An 18,938-nucleotide genomic window follows, 5' to 3' on the forward strand; every position below is an offset into this window, starting at 1 on the left:
ATTCAACAACGTAAGGAATTGCAATGATGCACGTCATACTGAATTCCCCGCCGGGAACGTCGAATTCTCCTCAACTCACGATTATCGAATGTCCGCCAATTCGCGTGGTCGGTATGCGGCATACACCTTAGGTGATTCATGACCGTGACGGCGAGTCCGGATGTTTCCCATGAGACCGATTCAACTCCTTCGTTGACGGCTGGAGGAAGGAGCAATTTCAAAGATTGCGCTTGGGTTCTCTCCCACAGAATGCATAAGCGGCAGGCTCTGAAATCCCAGGAGAACTCACCTCTTGGTTTCAGTTGGGTGAAACCCGGCACCGATCCCATGGTACCCTGGGAGTATGCTGTATGACACAAGCTATCGCTTCGGTCGAAACGCCCTTCGGGATCACTTCGAGTTCCTGGTTGATGAATAACCACGGGGACAAGAAGGAATGCGAGGAATAGTTCTCCGAGGCAGTCATCCCCTTCCTCCTCCCGTGCAGCCTCTTCGTTCTTCCTTGAGTTCTTCATCCCCTCTCGCTTAGATCCTTTCGCAGACCTTGGGAGGTCAGTTCTGGACCTCATACTTCCCTTCAGGTTCCGGCTGGACTTTTCCTCGGCCTCGTTTACGGAGGCTCTCTGCGGGAACCTCTGTGAGAAGGGTTCTCAGCGGTACACCGACCTGAAGGAAAGTGACCTATTAATTAATATACCCGAAGCCCGGATAGCATCGAGACTCCCGAGATTCGCCGTAATTCTTCCAAAAATTCTCATTCTCGACGCCCGATCTTTTGGGTGCAGAAGTGGCGATCGACTCCATGCTCTTCGGAATGGATTCCTCGCTCCAATCACCCAATTTCTCGTCGGTCGATCTCTCGACGTGGACAAGGAAATCGTCGAAAGCGGATATATGAACTCTACGCGTCCTGGATTTCAACGCTCGTTTGGATCGTTCAATCTCATGATCTGGTAACTCAGCTGATGTCATCGAACAGGATGTACATATACGTATGTTCCTTCACCGATGGGGACCGTGTCTTCCGTGACCATCACTTGTAGGGAAGAACCGATCAATCGATTAATCAATCACTCCTCGCAAGGGATACGATTCCGCCAAGCGGAAAGTTGAAGAACAGCATACCGATTCGAACAAGCGAACGCAAAGTGCGATACGTATTCTTCGCAACGCTCCTACGTCAAGTGAGTCGCGCCGCTTACGATGAGATTTGAATTTCGCGCGGTCGGTCTTCCCGCCTCTCCCTCGAGTATTGTCGATGGCTCGCACTGTTTTGAGTACGAATGTCGTCTACCCGGTTTCTCTTCCCGCCGCACCTCCTCCTTCTCTGGGAACGTACGTTTCGGAAAACGATCCCTGGTATCCAGAGGGGGTCGTGCTTCCCTCCTCGGGGAATTCCAGGAGGCACCTGTATTCATCATTAATTACGGAGGGCAGCCGGTTTTTCGAGAGACGAAAAATGGAGAGAAACAGCGGAACGAAAAATGACACCGAGTCGAAAACGTTTTCTCTGAGTCTGAAAGGAGTCTCGACGAAGAAATCGGCATTCGACAAGAATCTCATTCGTGATAGGGAAATTATAGAAGAAACAGATTACGTCACTGAAGGTGAGTTTTCAAATCGTCTTCGTCGGTCTTCCGGTCTTGTGTTAACTGAAAACCATCGGACTCATTGTCAATGGACTGTGTGTATCGACACTTCGAAATTTCACAGCGATCATGATCCGTTGCTGATATATCGTTTCCCCACAGTTTCCGACAAGACGATAAAAAGTACGCGGGAAGCCCCGAAGAAGAAGGTGTTCGTGATTCCTGCCGTCAAAGACAATAACGTTTTCCAAAGGAAACTCGAGCTCAAGTATGGGTCGAATGTCGAAGGCAGGAAGAAGAAGAGATTATCGGAGGGAGCTGAACCTCGCATCAAGCAGGAACCCAGTTCACCGTCCCATGATCAATCAGATCCTAGTGGGGAAAGTTTGCCTCAATCAGCAACTTTGGAAGATTACGAACAGATGCCAGTCGAAGAATTCGGGATGGCGATGCTGCGAGGGATGGGCTTCAGACCCGAACATGCAGACGAGAAAGAGTAAGTTTCCCGGAATAAACCCAACGGTGTCGAATATCATCGCCGTAATCATCACTGATCATTGATCAGTATCGTTCATTCGTTCGCCAACAAGTATCGATATTCCTCCGATCATGTAATCGAGGAAACTCTCTGAGATGCTCGGAGGTAGTCTATGAGCCGTGCTTATTCCAGGTGGCCGAAACCCATCGAGATCAAGCTCCGGCCGAAAGGACTCGGCCTCGGAGCTGAAGTCCAAACGAGCATGCAAAAAGAGCACATTGAACAAAGCAAAAAGAGCAACAACTCAGCGACGCCTTTGATCGTCAAAAGCGGGGCCTACGTCAAGATCTTGCGTGGGGCGCACGAAGGCAAATACGGCCAGGTAAGATCCACTTCGGGGGGGCTCCGCCTAATCATTAGCCGAGTCACGAGAAGAGCTCATTCAAACGGCTCAATATGGGAGTGCTGGTCGTGTTAAACTTTTTCTTGAAAGTATAGGATACCTCTCCTTCAGGTTGAGGGAATGGACGAGGATGCTGCTCGTGTTCACATCTGTCTCGCGATATCAAAAGAGAAAGTCTCCTGTAATGAAGCCTTCGTCGCTGCCGTGACGAAGGAGGAATACAACGATCGGGGTAAATGTTTGAACAAAGCAACCTACGACGACTACAAGCAGAAACACGACACGAAAAATCAGAACGACTCCAAGTTCGAGGTGAGCTCGCTCGCACAGTCCGATATAGGCGTCAAGAGTAAAGAGAAGGAAAAGAAGAAAACTCCAGAAACCGCAGAAAAGAGACCATTCATCGGTTACTGGCTGAGATCTCAGATTCGAGCCCGTATCATCGACGAAAAGTTCAAGAAGGGCAAGTACGTGAACGAGAAAGTTGTCATCGAGGATGTGCTGACACGGGACACATGCTTGTGCCGAACAGATCGAGGCCAGCTTCTTGAGGATGTACACATGGACATGTTGGAGACCGTCCTGCCGCGATCGAATCGACAATCCGAGGTGCCTGTCGTTGTTGTCGCCGGCAAGTTCAAAGGCCAGATGGGTCACATAGTTGATCGCGACAAGAAAGGAGCTCAGGCGTTTGTACAGTTTGAAAGTGATAATGAAATCCACAAATTGAGTTTTGACTATATATGCGAATACGCAGGCGAATTGTAAATATTGTTGACGAGTCAAGCTTCTGTATAATTTATGTGGATATCTACTGAGTTCGGACTTTGATCATCTTGTGACGAATCGGGAGTCCAATACTGCCGGGGAATAAAATATGATGCTAATGTTGGGATTGGTCTCTATCCTCCTTGACGCTGTATCCACCTATCCATCTAAATTCCTATTCAGCTGTGTGCTCGCGACATGTGCTTCGAATTGAATCTTCGAATCGACTCAGATCCCTCCCGGATCTTTCCCGGGAAAAGATGATGAGTATCGCTCCAAATTCCGACATCTCTCATCCTCGTACCGTGATCATTATTTTCCGAACGGAAGCGATTCTCCCTTACTGCAAAAATAGCAGAGCATCCTCCGACTAAGCGGATGTCGAACTTTCTCTGAAAGTCGCGAGACGGGGAGAAGTAGATTGACCAGCGAAGTTCCACATGAATGCGGCCTCTTCTCCAGAGCGTCGTGAATTAAGTAAGTTCCTTTGGCAGGAAACCTTTCTTCTGGATTCTGACACCTGGAGAAGCTAGGGAGATGAGAGAAGGGTCCGCCGACCTCGCTGTACCCGGAAAGTCACGGAGAAGACTCGGGAGCTCAATGCAGCCGCGACCGATGCACGACGAAGTCACGGCATCGAGAAATCTCGGATTCCGTGAGCGATGCCAAGTCTCGATTCAAATGAAGCTCCGAGAGCGATTGCCGAGATCCAGGAAAAATGATCATCTGAATCAGACGCTGGTTTCGATCGCTGGATTGAAAGTCTGTCTTAAGAAGAACAGAGTTCTTCCTCTGGTCGGAGGTCCCTTGGACGTTGGTAAGACGAATCTGACTCCGAATATATGCTTTGACCGCAAAGTTTTTTTATCCGAATCCGGGCCGTCTGTAGTCCGACAGAAAACGAATCACTCGCAACCCGCTCATGCCGCCAGCGGCCGACTCCAGCTACCCCTTAGGTTCCAGGTCCGTCATCGCTTGCTCAGATCAAGAAGATGGAAGTCGCTTCCTCGATTAACAGGCTATGATCTCGCACTAGCGATCACCAAGGCCAATCAAAGATTCATTATCGAACGAAGGAGAGAGAATTCCGGGTGATTCGCGTGAATAATGCGGCCCAATGGCGGAAAAAAAGCATGGTGGACGATCGGCTTGGTCCATGCACCGTGGAGGCTGGGAGCGGAATCGCTTCTTCTACAACCCGCTCCAGCCTCCTCTGAACTTGCTTGCAGAGCACTAGCAGACGAGATTTCCAACCAGAGCGCTCGAGCCTCCAATCGAAGATTTTGAGGGACTCGTCTATCTATGAGCACGAGCCCATCTGGGCACGGCGACCGGATAAGTTGATGTTGTTCCACGGCAGGGGATAAACTGACTGTGAAGTTCCCATGGGTCTGAGCAGTTTCGCTTCTGAGCATTCGGCAGGCACACAGAAAACGTTTCGGCCAACTTATGACTGACCGAGCGCGAGAGGATAATTTGCTTGACCGAGATCACTTTGAGAGGAATCACCTCCCAGAAAAAGATGAGAATTCTCTCATCCTGGATGGTGGCTGTCTCGGTCGGACCAGAATGAGGTCGCTTATTGGATGGCCCGGAAATTCCGGAGATATGGCGATCGAAAACTCGGTTTGGGAGCTGCGGGAACAGTCGTCTTCCAGGATGTGGGTTTCTCGTTGTTCTATATTTACCAGATAGTGCAATTCCCAGATCTCAGATTTCCTACGACACGTCGAGCTCGCTCGATCATCTGTAGCGCTCGTCGATCGCGATTCTCGGTGCATCGTCAAGCATTGCTCCGACAGAGGGAACCTCCTAGAAGTCTTGAACGAGACATGAGGCGCCTCCAGGAAACATTAGCATCCTCGCACTTCTTTTCAACCGCCGAAGGTGTCAGCCGAATGCTCCAGCGCATCATCTGTATCGAGTCGGCAGGGTGGAACCCGAGCATGAAACACGATGATGTTGATCGTTGGAGGACAGCGAGCCCCGATACGATCACCAGGACTGGCATTCCAGTGAACTCCTTCAGGCAGCCCTAGCAGGGAATCGAGTCAAACCCTGTTGAACATTGATATACAGACTTTTTCCGACAAATCCTATCCCTAACATTTGTTGGCGGAAGCGGACTTCACACGGAAGTGACCAGCTGCGCTTCGCACTTTGAGGAGCCGTCCGGGAAAGTGCACTCTAGTGTCTCATTTTAATCATTTCACATTCGCTTTCGATATTGAAACGCTGTCGACCGCCCCACGCTTCGTGGGTATCTCATGAGTCTCCGATGATCCGATCAGATATATTCACCTTCGAGTCCCGCCCTAGGGGAGCTCATCAGCTGGGGAGCCTATGCGAACGAGCTTGCGCTTTTAACAGGCATAGGATAGCAAAAGTCTGCTCGAGTGTGGTACAGTCGGACCCGCTTATATGAGACACCTCGGGGAACCGTAAAAAGTCTCTTATATGCGAGTTTCTCTTATGCGCGGAAACACCCAATCGCGGATGAAATGGTTGGAAATGATGAACCTTTCTTCACGGGTCCGCATACGTTAGCCTAAGGCGCGTCTAGAAAGCCCAACAAGCAGTCGGAATCGGGAAAAAGTAGAGAAAGTGTTCCGACCTGTCTCTTCGAAGCGAATCCTTCAACATGGAATCCTATGAGAAGGGGAATCGTGACGAGTCTCTTGTGAGCGAGTTTCTGTTATAAGCGAGTTTTCAAGTCTCCTATATGCGATTTTTTTAACATGGGAGTCTATGGGCTCGGGAACCGGGGAATAGAATCTCTCTCTTATAAGCGCAAGTCTCTTATATGCGTATCTCTTATGAGCGGGTCCGCCTGTACTGGGGTGCTCGTTCGGGAAAAGAGTTCGATCGATCCATGTACACCGCGATCCACCTTCGATTCCCCGACTGTATAACGCGGACATTAGCCAAGAATGAGAATCGAATATCGGAGTCAAGTAGGGGGAATTTCCATCACTTCGGTCATCCAGAAATTTTTCGCGACCCAGGAGCAAAAGCCAGACGGGCAAACAAATCCGAAGAAGAAGAAGCAGCAGCATGTGGAATCGTGGCGAGAATAGTCGGAAGATACCTCTCTTCTGGCGTGACCCACATTCTGCCGTTCTCCGTTCTTGACCGTGAATGCCAGAATAGGGTCGATGCGGCCATCATCATTCCTGGGTCGCTTCAAGTTGCGCTCATCCAGAAGAGTCTTCCAGCGGAAGCGTTTTGCAACACTTCTGCGCCTCTACCAGCTGCGGGATACATTTTCTCTCTGCTGGGAATGGAGGGAGACTCGAGGACTCCTCTGATTTTCTCCTCCTGAGGCGGTCCGTCAGGCTTCGATCTGAGGAGGAATCCTTCGAGGTCCCTAAGTCTCGGGGGTTTCCGAATCACCGATGGAACTGCCTGAGCTCGACTCCGAACTCGAAACCTTTTGAGATTACCATCCACAGAGAAGTAGACTCCCCTCCACGGGGGTTTCCTCCGGTTTTGCCGGCTCAGTCAATGACTGCCTCCGAGCGGATTGCACAGCAGACTGATCGACGTACATACAATTGTCCGAAGACATAATCGCTTGTCTATGCGGTTCGTCTTTCGTCGGTCTCCCGCGTATACTGCGACGCTTTTGTGGCTCAAGGCGAAAATAGCGCCGGAGTTCTCCGGGTCAACGGCTTCGAATCTCGGCCACGGCTTCGAAAAACTGTGCCACGCGATTTTCGAAGCTTTCGCCGCCTCAGCGTTCTCCTCACGTGATCGTCGACGGAGACGAATCCCACACTCGGCAGCATATGCATGCATGCACGCGCGAGCCATCAACGTTCTGTTTTGCTCGCGTTCGATACCAAAACGATGAGTCCACGGATTCATTGAGCCAGTAATCGGCAACTTTATTTGTATCTTAGAACTATTATCATAAATGCACAACATAGTCGGTTTATTTACCTATCTTGCGTTTTTGTACATTGGGGTTTAGGAAAATCACACAATCTTCGTTTTGAGCGGTTGTTAATTTCATCTTCTTTCTTCATCCCTAATTTGACTTGATGTGCTGTTGCTGCTGCCACTGTCTCTGTTCGTCGAAAGCTTTCTTCTGTTGGAGCTCCCGAGCTTTGTTGATATAATTCTTAACGTAGAAGTTAACAAACATGCACATAATAACAAACACCGTTCCTCCGGTGTTGGCAAGCGCTGCCGGCGGGTACTCGACATCGATGAAGAAGACTCCGGCCATCAGGAGCAGCATGCAGACGAACTGCACGATCTGGAGCATCGTGAGATGTTTCTTCCACCAGAGATACGGTCTCATCGGAGGGAACGTGGCGAGGAAGTAATACGAGTACATGATAACGTGCACGCCGGCATTCATGACCAGCCCCGGCAGAGCGAAGTAGAGCCAGTTCTGTCGCAGATACAACCACATGTTGAATACGACTGCTACGTGATGATATACGTGAAGTCCACTCACGTGACTCTGTTTCCCGGAGAGTACAAACAGAACCGTGTCGACGAGGTCACTTATCCTCACGAAGAGATAGATGTAGAGGCAGTCGATCAATCGCATCGTCAACGGATCGGTTTTGACGTTGGGCGGCTCGCCGTAGCCGATGCTCAGCTTCCAACAGCATACACAAACAGTGTAAACAGTCCACGAGCTGATAAGAACTTGGTATAAATTGAAGATCCTGGCAAAGTTCTTGACGTTCATCGGTTTTCGGTCCCGCATCATGTTAGGTCCGACCTTGAGCACAAAGAGCAGGTAGCCAACAATGATGCCGAAAACCGGCACCGGATTGTCGATCAAGGGCCGTCCCTTGAGTCGGGGGTCCTGTTCCATCGAACGCCAGACATTTGCCAGAAGATCCATCGTTCACGAGTGGAGCATCTGAAGTGACAGCATTTCTCTGGCTAACGGTGTTGCTGGGAAGGAGGAAGAGCAATGGCGGTCAGGCGAGGGCTTCGGCCCCACTCCGACGTAAGGGCCGGCCGGCCGGCCGGCTCGATCTTCGCTCCGCCAGCCGTCCAGTCGATTCGTCTGTCTGTTTTCCCTTTCTTCTGTGGATCAGGTAGTCAGATGGGAGAACTCGGTTTCGCTTGAGATATTCTCGCTTTGTCGAACTCCGGAGCGTCTGGCGCAATTTTCGGGGGAATCGCAAGCCCCGCGGATACGTCTACAGCTGTTCGCGCCGCGATCGACAGCACTACCCGATAGCGTTCGGTGAATGCGCATCTGCTTCGCGTCTCCGCAGAAATCTCTCCCAACACGGCTGCGTGAGAGTCAAGATGATAAACCGAATATAAGCGGAAAAAAACTGTAACTAGATATGGTAGTCCGCCCTTTGTCAGAATGAAGCTAGAGACGCAGCTTGAGGTCCCAGGAAATCTCAAATTCGCTTATGGTCCTCGTTTATGTTATCAGGACTCCCGGCTCCGTTTGGTCATCCCCGAATCGAAAACAGAGCGACAGAACTCGATCAGTTTCCAACGCTTCAGTCCAATGAACCGATCAATCCTCTGGTGTTGGACGCCCTCAAAGGCTTCGCCGTGGTCGATCGATGTATCATTATCGAATACACTGCGGAGTTCTCCAAAATGGGAATCGTTCTTCCCCTCTACTCCACGGGCCCGAGTCAAAATGCTAAGATCGCTTGTACATCAAGTGACTCCTTCTGCCTATTTTCCTCGTCTCCTCACGTGGTCGTGTCAAGGGGTCGGGACTCAAACACTACAGGGAGGCTGTGAAGCCCTCGACCTGATCAGACTGGTACGGAGGCATCAGGTCTACATCGGTGGTCACGGGTGATCAATGTCGCCCATGATCGTCGCTGACAGAGGATCCCCCCGGGGTCCACGCTGGACGTGTAGGAAGATCTGAGCCTGCCTGTAGAAGCCCTGAAATCATAGCACTGAAAGCCGTGAGCGGCGTAGCTTCTGTTGTTTCGTAGAATTTGCTCCGAAATCTTAAGCAACGCGTTTTCGCTGCTCGCGAAAATCACCTTCGTACTTTTCATTCAGAACAGAAGTGTTATGATGACATCCTTGGAGAAATAATTAACGTTGCGCGGATCCGAGGGAAGACTCTTGTACGCGCTTGACCAACCCGGACACGGGGACTGCCCGTGATGTCGTCGACGGTAGGGAGCTGAACGAATCAACAATCAAATATTTAGACGAGGCCACTCCCGATAGGAACGATGCGAGGCTTTCTTCGAAAATGACACCTCCTTCGCGAGATTCGCGAAGACGAGAGCCAGGTAAGCGTAAAGATCCACCACCCGATATTTACGACACCAGCAACCACCGGATAGATCTTCAGCCTTGAATAGAGATGAGTTCGACTCCGCAGCAGCTTTTGTCTCGACCGCGCTCAGCTCGAACTTCCTCGGATGCGGGAAAAGTACCATCTTCGACAGTCTCTCGATCTCGGCGCTCTTCATGAACCTGATTAGTTTTTTTTCCAATCAGAACAAACGCTGCGAAAGCTGGCTATGAATGGAGACATTGATCTACGGTCAGTCTGAGGTAGCTCAGTGGTGATTATTATTCACCGTTCCCGACCTTGACCCTGGCTGCACTTGACCGAGTGCTGGAAAGTGCTACGATGCCACTCGCTGACAACGCTGGGGCCTTGTCCCTTTCAGTTTCTCGTGAACGCCTTCTGTTACCGCGTTCCACGACAGCGGCATTTATCACGGAGCTGCCACGACCCTTGAGTCCCAGAAATTCGAAACGCGCGTGCGAAGAAGTTGCGTGCTGAAACTCTGGTGAAGATGTTCTTACCGAGATGTATTGATTCGTGTTGCATTCATTCAGAGAACTCGAGTCTCTCTCTGGCTTGAGAATCGCATTCTAGCTGGCACTGGGGCGAGGAATAATACACGTTGGGATGCCGGATCCGAGCTCAGGGAGGCACGACGTCACGTCCCGTGTGAGCTCAAGAGCCATCAGCTGACAATCGTTGAGGACATATATGGCGACTCGACATATATGGGGCCATCGTGTCGTCTCCGCGATGCCTACCTCTCTCGGATTCCTAAAAATTGCGTCCATGGGGACCCTTCTCGTCGGGGCCTAACAGTGACGGACTCTGAGGATGAACTTGATTACGGGCTCTCGTCCTTCCCCATCAACGGACAGGATCACTCGAACCATTACGTTCCTTCACTCCGAAAACGTTTCCCGAAACTCCGTTTCAGGGAAGTCCGTCAAGACCGTGGTCCGATGACTAGATCTTCTGAATTTCGGACGTTTCATTCTTATCGTATCTGCGGAGACCTTCCACCACCTCTGGGAGATGATTGCCTCGGAGAATCTCTCAACGTTGGCCTCATTGAACGACGTCGCCAGGCCTGTCGTTTCAGATGTTCCTGGCGACGAGCTCGACATCCATTTCTAGAACGATGTGAGCCGATTGGGTCTCGCCATTTTCGTCGTCAGCCAGCTCGGCCGGTATTTGCATTCGAAAAATTGGGCAGCTTTGAGCGCAAGCTTCCTGACTTTTTCCGAAGCCCAACCGAAATAAATATCGGATGCTCTCTCGAGATAATCGGCCTCGATTCCTTCTTGCTCCGTGTCGAAGACCTGATGTGGCCCTCGATAGCCCGCCGGGAGGATGCCCGACTCTTCATACTTCTCACAGTATCTCTTGGGGGGGCAGATAGGAATTCCAAACTGCTCCGTTGTCTCCGCGGGAGCCTAAGCATCTAAGCGAGCTGCTCCTCCTGCAGGCCAAACGACGTCAGCAGGCACCTCAGCACGGTTCGTTCCTCTTCCGCGTGTCCTGGCCATCACGAGTGCAGTGCTTGCATTTGGACGGTACTCATCTGAGGTGCTCTGAGACTCCGAAAATCCTTCTCGAACCGGAGTCTCTCCGATGAATCAGAATCGACGCGCATACGAGTTGCTCGATTCATCCTCCGAAGGATTCCGCGACGAGAACACTGACGATCCACTTCGACTACTGAAGGCCATTGTGAAACTTTCCCCCAGGAGACCACCTCAGACTCAAGAATCCGTCCAGCAAAAGTGTCACTGAGTATGCGGGGTTGTGCCTACGGACGCCTGGCGACAAAATGCCCGAGCATCTCTCCTAAGGACCCCGAACAGTGTCAAGGAGCTCAGTCTCTGTTTCTTCCCACCGCCGCCCGGTCCACCGCGAATCGGTGCTTATTGGTGGCGAGTAGGCTAGGTCACCGATTCATCCATGAATGACCATCAGCATGACCTTCATCCCACTGTCATTATTCCACCATCAAGGAATCCGATAGTCCTGAGTGAGGGGCAGTTGAGGGAGCTACCCCCGCACGCTCGTAAGGCGGCAGACGCTATCTTCCAAGAGAAAATACGACCAAGCAGACTCGCACTCGAGCCAATCTCGCGAACTCGGATGTCATATGTCATACAAGACGATGGTCGCTGCGACACTCCTGTGATTCCTGCCGCAGCGACTGCGTTGGTGTCGGAAGATTTGAATTCCTCATCGATTGAGTTAAGGTACACACTTTTGGCGAGAATGATCGAGACTTCGAGATCGACCATAACCGTTTCGAGAATGAGGTCATCGTTGAGAGCCGCAAATCAATGAGGCCCGTTTCATCACGTCTTCTGCTTTTTCGGTCGTTCCACCGGAAGAACGTCTGAGTCAGTGCCTTCAAGTGCAGATCATATGGAAGGGATTTTCGAATATTGACGGAGGAAGCTCGTCGTCGGGGTGAATCCTAAATCTTAGGAGAAGATGGAACTGAGCTTGCGTGGATCGCATACGTGCTTACCGGTCATGGGCACGGAGGGGAAATAGTCGGCCGGGTCTCCCGAAGTTGAGAGCTCAGGAGTCTGAAGAGAGGTCTGATATGCAACGAGCGGCTGATATTATCGGATTGCAGCCATTATTTGAGCTTAGGTTAATGCTTGATGAGGCCTGACATCGCCGCAAAGGCCTCCGGCTGGGGCATTGCACACCGGAGCCACCACAACGTCTGACCATGACTTGAGAAATATACATACTCGAGCATTTACCCGGAGCGTTTGGAGAGCAGGATCAGCTGGTTGCTGGATTCGGAAAAAGTACCCTCCGCATGAATCGGCGTCAATGAGCTATATGCGAATGCCCAGGAGGTAAGACCACTGAGAGAATCCGGCCATCCGTCGCTCGTCGCTCGAGATCCCACGACACGAATACGCGGATCGCAGGGTATTCAAGGGGATCGCGATCACTCCCCTCCAAGACGTTTTCAGGCGCGGAACGAGCGGACGTTTTTTTCAGGAGAGTTCGCATCCGTGCGCGAAGACTTGCGGATCGTCTGCAAGGTTATTTGTTCCTTCGAACTCGTTACGTTCCCACCAAGCAAATGGATCTGGATCCTCGTGGAGATTCTCCTCGAGGTGTTTCAGAACGGTTCCTTGGTGAGCCAGGCGGGGATGAAAAAAATAAACTATCGCAAGATCCCATAGCCGGGCAGCTTATGAGAGATTCAGGTTATGCATCTAGAATCTGGACTTCCAAAAGTTCCCAACCTTTATTTTCCGATGAAATTAATTGATTTTTCTAACTTTGAGGAGAATTAGAATGTTTGGAATTCTTTGATGCTCTCCCCCCACCTTGACATATGTCAGCCGGTTCCTGTACTAAATACTTTTATGCAGCCCTTTGAATAAAGGAGATTTTGAATCGAATAAGCTCCGCAAAATCGAGATCCCCCATATTTTGAAAATATTAGGGAACATTAGTCTTGCTAATCATAATCATGTACTGGACCCGAAACTTCATTGCTTCCATACACCAGGCGTGAAGTTCATTTCCCATGGCTTTACGGAGCCTTGGGGTTCCGTGGAACCCCGTTTGGGAATGACTCTTGAAGAGCACAGTGGTTTCCGATTCCGCCACCGTTGGAGACGTGCTCCACGGACCAACATTCTATGTCGCTGTAGGGATTGATGAATGCTCGGTAAGCCATGTCTTTCGGCGTGAGCTCCGCGCTCCAGAACCGCAAAAGTACTCATCTGCTGTGGAAAAAGACCAGGAGGACCCGAATGGATCCACCACTATCAAGTTCAGCTATCATGACGCGCTACTAGGGTAGATCTTTCGACCCCGTGGACGTCTACCTAGACAGATTGATCAGTTTCTCAAGATGTCATCTCGATTCAGCATGAGCGTGGGGAAATTGAGAGAGGTGAATCGACGGGCGGCTTCCGACCGTGAGGTTCGCTGGGGGTTCACTGTCTTTTCGCCGGAAGGGGAAGGCGATCTGTGGTACCCCTGAGAAGAGCGGATTGAGTCAATTGAAGGTATAACTGCCGAGACTTATCGTCAATCTAGGCTATTTTTCCTAGAAAGACGAACGGGCAATTCCCTCTGGAAAGACAACAGAACATCTGCGGTACGACCTTCAGCCTTAGAATACCATCATTCACGACTCGCAAGCATGGAATCCGGCACCAGCAACAGAGCCCGCTCATGCAGGGGTCTGTTTTCCTGCATCCGTTCGTGGGTCCGGGAGTCATGTAGATGCTTGACTCCAAAAACGATCCTGTCCTTTCGTTCATCTCCACTTCTACTGCGCTTTTCCGAGAAGCCTCGTGGATGCGGCTGCAGCTGTCGTCGCCGCCAACAGCTTGGGTGCGAGCCTCCGTGACGTATCATGCGGGATTCGCGCCCATTGTTGGGCTGTCGCGAGCCCGCTAGATGGCAAGCTGCCAGGGGACATAGGAAATTTCCTCAGGAGGAGGTAATGGTGAGCTCGAGTCCAGGATTGATTAAGATGCTCATTCGGTCGCCAAGAGGCATGGAAGCTCTCCATCAAACGACTTCCTCATATGAGATATCTATCAATCACGAAGCGACTCCGATGGCATTCGCGACTGAAATCGGTCGCCGTCCACGTAGCGGAGACGAGAGCGCCAATCCCACATGGAACAACCATACCCCTAACGCAGCGCGTATCGATCATCCACCTTGTTTCTGACGCTCGTCTCAAGCTTGCGAGGATCGCTCCTCGAACAGGATTCTTCAGGCTACGGATTGATTTTCTCGAATCTCGAGCTTCCCCTCTATCTAGATCACCAGTCGAGGAGCGCCGAGGTTTTTCCCCGCCCCCTCTCTCGATTACCTCATTGTAGGTGTCTAGGGGTCGAACACAACAGGGGCGCTTTCGAATCCTCACATATAATTGAGACATGCATGAGGTACGTGAGCTCCTTCGTTTGCGGAAGATGTGAGTCACTTATAAGAACTCTTGAAGGGTCATTGGCACAGGGCCTATCGTGGCCACGGAAGGACTGAAGAGGAAGAAAGGATCAAATATAGACTCGAGAAACCGCCCGCAGGAATACAATGGCAAGGCCGGAAAAATTATGGAACTTCCGTTCCTCCCGCAGGGTTCAACGTGACACGGGAACAGAAGCCGATCGATCGTGAGAATGCGCTCATGAGGAACTCGCTGATTGTAGCCCTAGATCCACGGTCGGCCAAAGCTCAGGGATATATTACAGCTCAATAAAGCTCATTAGTCATCATAACGACCTTAAGCCTGGCTACATCTGACCGAGTGTTAGGTAGGGTGTGGTTCGATACCTCGCACCGCCGAGACAAGTTTCGTGAAAGGCTTCTGGGAGCGATTCCCACAGCGGAATTCATCGTGAAGAACACGAGAATTCATACTTGAAAAAATTCTGAAAACGTACTCGATAAAATTGCGCGTTGAAACTCCAAAGGGTATACACTGGTCGAGCTCAAGTATTGAATGGTGCCGCATACATTCGGAAATTATTATTCCTCTTCCAGCTCACTCGTTCTCGATTGTATGGCGGCTGAGCCGTTCTCGCGCCGTCATGCAATTATCCTCATTCAGAAACCGGACTCGGAGCTCCAGTGGAGCGTAAGAGTACGCCGGATGTGACGACATATAGATCTTTTGTGTAAGCTTAGAAGCCATCAGCCGTCGACGACAGAGACGACATCCACAGCAGCTCTCATTAAATATCATTACGGGCTCCCTACGGTCTCTACCTCTTTCAATTACATCAGAGGGACTCGGAGCCCTCCACTTACGACCGAGACCGCAGTTTGCTACTGGCGTGGCTGTAGTTTGTCGCCAGCTCGCACCCTCAATTCCCCCTACAACTCTCCTGGCGCCTCACGATGGAGCTCAATGTTTGCCGATTCGGCTCTCTGCGCGGAGTCCGTCCGTGCGTAGTAATCAACCGGTCGGCGAACCTGCATACTCGCTCCCCGAGCTTCCTATTGAAGGACTCTGACGGCAGCCAGTCAACTACGATCGCGTCCCTCCGTCCCAGAAATACGAACGTACCGACCTGAGTTTTCGCGGCGGGCATTTTTCGCACGGAAATCGTGGAAAAACCTTCGCATAGGGCCTTCATGTACGGGAACCACCTCAAGGAATTCGATCCGACATGTGCGAACGGAAGGCAGACAATGTACTCCGAGTACATTTGCAGTATCTTTCCGAGTGCGCTGCCCTCCTGCGATTCTCCTAACTACGTCACAGGCGGCGATGAGAGGGAGATACTTGCCTGAGTGAGTGACAGCCTGCGAGACGCCGACGACGATTCCCATACCGAGACGTATTTAAAATGCCCTGTCGAAATGGGTAAGTTTTCCTATTACCAAAAGGGGGAATGACAACAATGGAGTTCGTTCGCCTATCCCCTCGTGTGCCTTGAGCGAGCAACTGGAGGAGAGAATGAGTGGGACATCAGTCCCTACTCCATGTAAACGTCAGAAAAGGAGAACGGAAAGAAGCGGAAGGAAGCTAACCGCGCCATTGCGGACTCCATTGCCGGAAGGCATTAGGCCATCCTGTTGGCACAGCCCGGTGAAGACGGTCTTCACGAGGTGTATTGTCTATTTGTCTCTGCCGGACGTACTCTGACGCTTCTTCTGAATCGAGCCATAAGACCGCCGACCTCCGCATCTTCACAACCCATTCAACTCGGTCAGTAAGGGCCTCGACCGAAATCCTTCCCTCGACAATCGATATGATGATCGTTTCACGGACTTGAGTCGATTTGCCGCTCGGAGACTATTCGCAAGAATTTTTTCCCGGCGACCGACCACAGCAAGAGCCTCTAATCTAGACATATTGTCGCCCGTGCACCTATTACGCTTCCTTTCCTGTTGCCACGCCGCCGCTATTTACCCGTTTGTTTCGCTTCTGGGCCCCCCAAGTGTCTCTGTGAGCAAGTCCCGGGCTCGGCTTCCCTCGCTCGCGAGCAACGAGTCCGTGCTTCCTCCGAGAGGCAGTTCACCGGAATGTCCCACTGAGCAACTCCGACAAGACAAGTTGTACATCGTCCCGCATGCAAAGTAGGAAGGGGCAGTTGAGACTGGTATTCGAGGGAACACTAACGGTGAATTGTTCACATGTGGAGGCCTCTTGCGAGGTATAAATGGAATAGATTCTGGCTGGCGTCCAGGAGGCTGTTCTGCGTGAGGAGGTCGCCGTGCTCGACTTCTTCGGAGTCGATCTGATCAACTCTCTGGCGAAGGTATCGATCCGAATCAGAGTAATCGAGATATTGCCTGATCGAGAGTCGATCGCCTGTAGGTGTTCATCATGATTGATCTAAGTCGTTACTGAGCGAATATCTTTATTCCTGTCTACCAATACTCGATCCGAGATCCATGGCTGAGAACCGGTCAGATTCTGGCGCGAGCGGAGAAATCGTTCATTGCCCCCATATGAGAGTTATGCCTAGGATCCGATCTTGACGAATACCTGTTCCCTTCGAGGACGAGGTGAATTCAATTGGTATAACCACTAGGAATCCTACTGTGAATTGTGCCGATATCGACCCTTCTCGACATTCCATTAAAAATTCTACCACGACTCCTGGAGGCTCCTGGGTAAGATTCTCGCGCGATGGCGCCGTCGGCAAAGGCTATCGGGGACACCACCGCTAAGATTGGATTTCGGCGCAGTCTCCGATCCTTGATATTCGATCCATTATTGCGGCAGATAATGGTCGACCGAAAGATGGAATGCCTAGCTGACTGAGAACCACAATCCAGAGATTGATGGAAGAGCAGAGAGAGCAAGCAAGCGAGCGAGCACGATAGCTTTGGGTAGGAGAATAAAAAGAATCGGGCTGTGGGTTGTCCGTAATTGATTGAATTTGGGCGATACGCGAATTTGTCATCTATGAAGTGATAGATCTTGAGCATCATTTCGTCAGATCAGACTGCGACCGGGGAGGGCGAGTAAACGCTCACGACACGTGTCGCTCAACTTAATATCCATTGGGAGCCGGTCGAGCGAAAAAGCTGAACCGTGGAGTCGTGGCCTTCGTGAATCCTGGAGCAGAAATAAGCGGCAGGGAAAAAAAGACTCCTTGAGACATCGACAGGGTTTCCGCGATTCTCCCAAATCGAGCCAATTCCCTCGAGAGTCCCGCGATGGGAAGCACGATTCCAAGTGTTTTCTGGATCAGTCGTGGCTAAGTTCAGGAGTGCAACCAAGTTGTCGAAAGACTAGAAGAAATCCCGACGGTAAAAATGGAGATGCCGGGGATCGAACCCGGGGCCTTTCACATGCAAAGCGAACGCTCTACCACTGAGCTACATCCCCGTTGGCAGAGCCACGCCGAACTGATCGAGCGGCAAACAGGACAGATCGACGGCAGGGCTACGGAATAAAGTCCAACACGAGATGGTGGCCGAAGCTTGGCTCGCTGGACATATCGAACACGGAAACCGCCCTGTGTTCTTCCCTCGAAGCCTTTCAACTCCGTCAATCGTATGAAAATGATCCTATGGTAAAGCGCTGTATCGGGAGAGGATAATTCACCTACGCGACAGCATATACCGAGCTGAGCCATCGACGGATCATCTGTCATCCTGGACGCGACGAGCCTTGACGTGAGCCGCTTACGTGGGGAGCACTCGCGGCGACTCTGCGATCGTTCAATCCTGTAGCTGGCACTCTGGATAGCAGAGATAGTATGAGTTCCGTAGAAATGGTTTTCTGTACTCATCAGGTTTTCCCAAAGAAGCTAAGAATCGATCTCGGTTGATTGAGATTCGATTTCCGTCAGTCATAGATTCCACGTGATGAAGTCGCGCATCCTCGAACCAGACGAGTTTCTTAGGGATGTGTCGGATGCCTCATGTACCGTGAATACCGGGAAACTGAAAGAGACGGGCACCCACCATGTGGGAGACATCCAATTGAGAAGAAAGGTCATGGATCTGATCAACTCATTATGAGCCGTCTCTATCTTCACGGAGTCACTGAACGCGGGTAATCTAGATGAGTCCGGGGCTTTTCAACACGTAGCCTTCCGGCTTGGCGGCCTGAAGATTGTTCTCCAGTCTCGAGTGCCTTCTCCTCTCCGACAAGAGAAAAAGGACAGGAGGTCGGAGACATAAAGTCTAACTCCGACTTACTAAAGCCTTGACTGACGAGCGACTCGACTTTTCGTTCTGGGATGGGACTGACTCGAGCTGAGGACGATGGTTCGAGTTATAAAGCGTTTTCCAATATGTTGAATAAAATAAATCTGCCTTGCATGACAACCATTCCAATCGAGTGAAACAAGACACCTCTGCTCGAAAACGGTGCTCTAATCAGCATGAGCTCGTGTCGGGAGTTCTGTTTCGACTTGCGAACTCCTCGCAGACGAACGATCTACTGGAACAGATCACTTTCGCAAGTCAAGGTTCGACTGCAGCTCTGAACGTCGCTCA

The 18,938-nt window shown here is 51.1% G+C and overlaps 2 protein-coding genes and 1 non-coding gene across 3 annotated transcripts; 1 reads left to right on the top strand and 2 right to left on the bottom strand.

The window, feature by feature from the left end:
- Positions 1-1,459: 1,459 nt before the first annotated feature.
- Positions 1,460-3,238, top strand: LOC100907546 (G-patch domain and KOW motifs-containing protein). The gene is made up of 4 exons (XM_003738661.1): positions 1,460-1,607; positions 1,752-2,085; positions 2,260-2,449; positions 2,582-3,238. The coding sequence occupies exons 1-4, from the start codon at positions 1,460-1,462 to the stop codon at positions 3,236-3,238; spliced, it is 1,329 nt and encodes a 442-aa protein (XP_003738709.1).
- A 3,883-nt stretch (positions 3,239-7,121) lies between these two features.
- On the bottom strand, positions 7,122-8,129 carry LOC100905951 (elongation of very long chain fatty acids protein 1). The gene has a single exon (XM_003738651.2). The coding sequence runs from the start codon at positions 8,100-8,102 to the stop codon at positions 7,269-7,271; it is 834 nt and encodes a 277-aa protein (XP_003738699.1). The 5' UTR covers positions 8,103-8,129; the 3' UTR covers positions 7,122-7,268.
- A 9,619-nt stretch (positions 8,130-17,748) lies between these two features.
- On the bottom strand, positions 17,749-17,820 carry TRNAA-UGC (transfer RNA alanine (anticodon UGC)). Its single transcript has one exon. It is a non-coding gene; the product is annotated as a tRNA-Ala (tRNA).
- Between the last annotated feature and the right edge of the window lie 1,118 nt (positions 17,821-18,938).

Source organism: Galendromus occidentalis, unplaced genomic scaffold (assembly GCF_000255335.2).
Source record: "Galendromus occidentalis unplaced genomic scaffold, Mocc_1.1 scf7180000076281, whole genome shotgun sequence".
Classification (NCBI taxonomy): Eukaryota; Metazoa; Arthropoda; class Arachnida; order Mesostigmata; family Phytoseiidae; genus Galendromus; species Galendromus occidentalis.

Excerpts from the sequence above, each read along its gene's own strand:
- LOC100905951 (XM_003738651.2), bottom strand. The coding sequence starts at position 8,102 with ATGGATCTTCTGGCAAATGTCTGGCGTTCGATGGAACAGGACCCCCGA.
- LOC100907546 (XM_003738661.1), top strand. The coding sequence starts at position 1,460 with ATGGAGAGAAACAGCGGAACGAAAAATGACACCGAGTCGAAAACGTTT. Across the intron at positions 1,608-1,751 it reads AACAGATTACGTCACTGAAG|TTTCCGACAAGACGATAAAA; the intron begins GTGAGTTTTCAA and ends GTTTCCCCACAG. Across the intron at positions 2,086-2,259 it reads GAACATGCAGACGAGAAAGA|GTGGCCGAAACCCATCGAGA; the intron begins GTAAGTTTCCCG and ends TGCTTATTCCAG.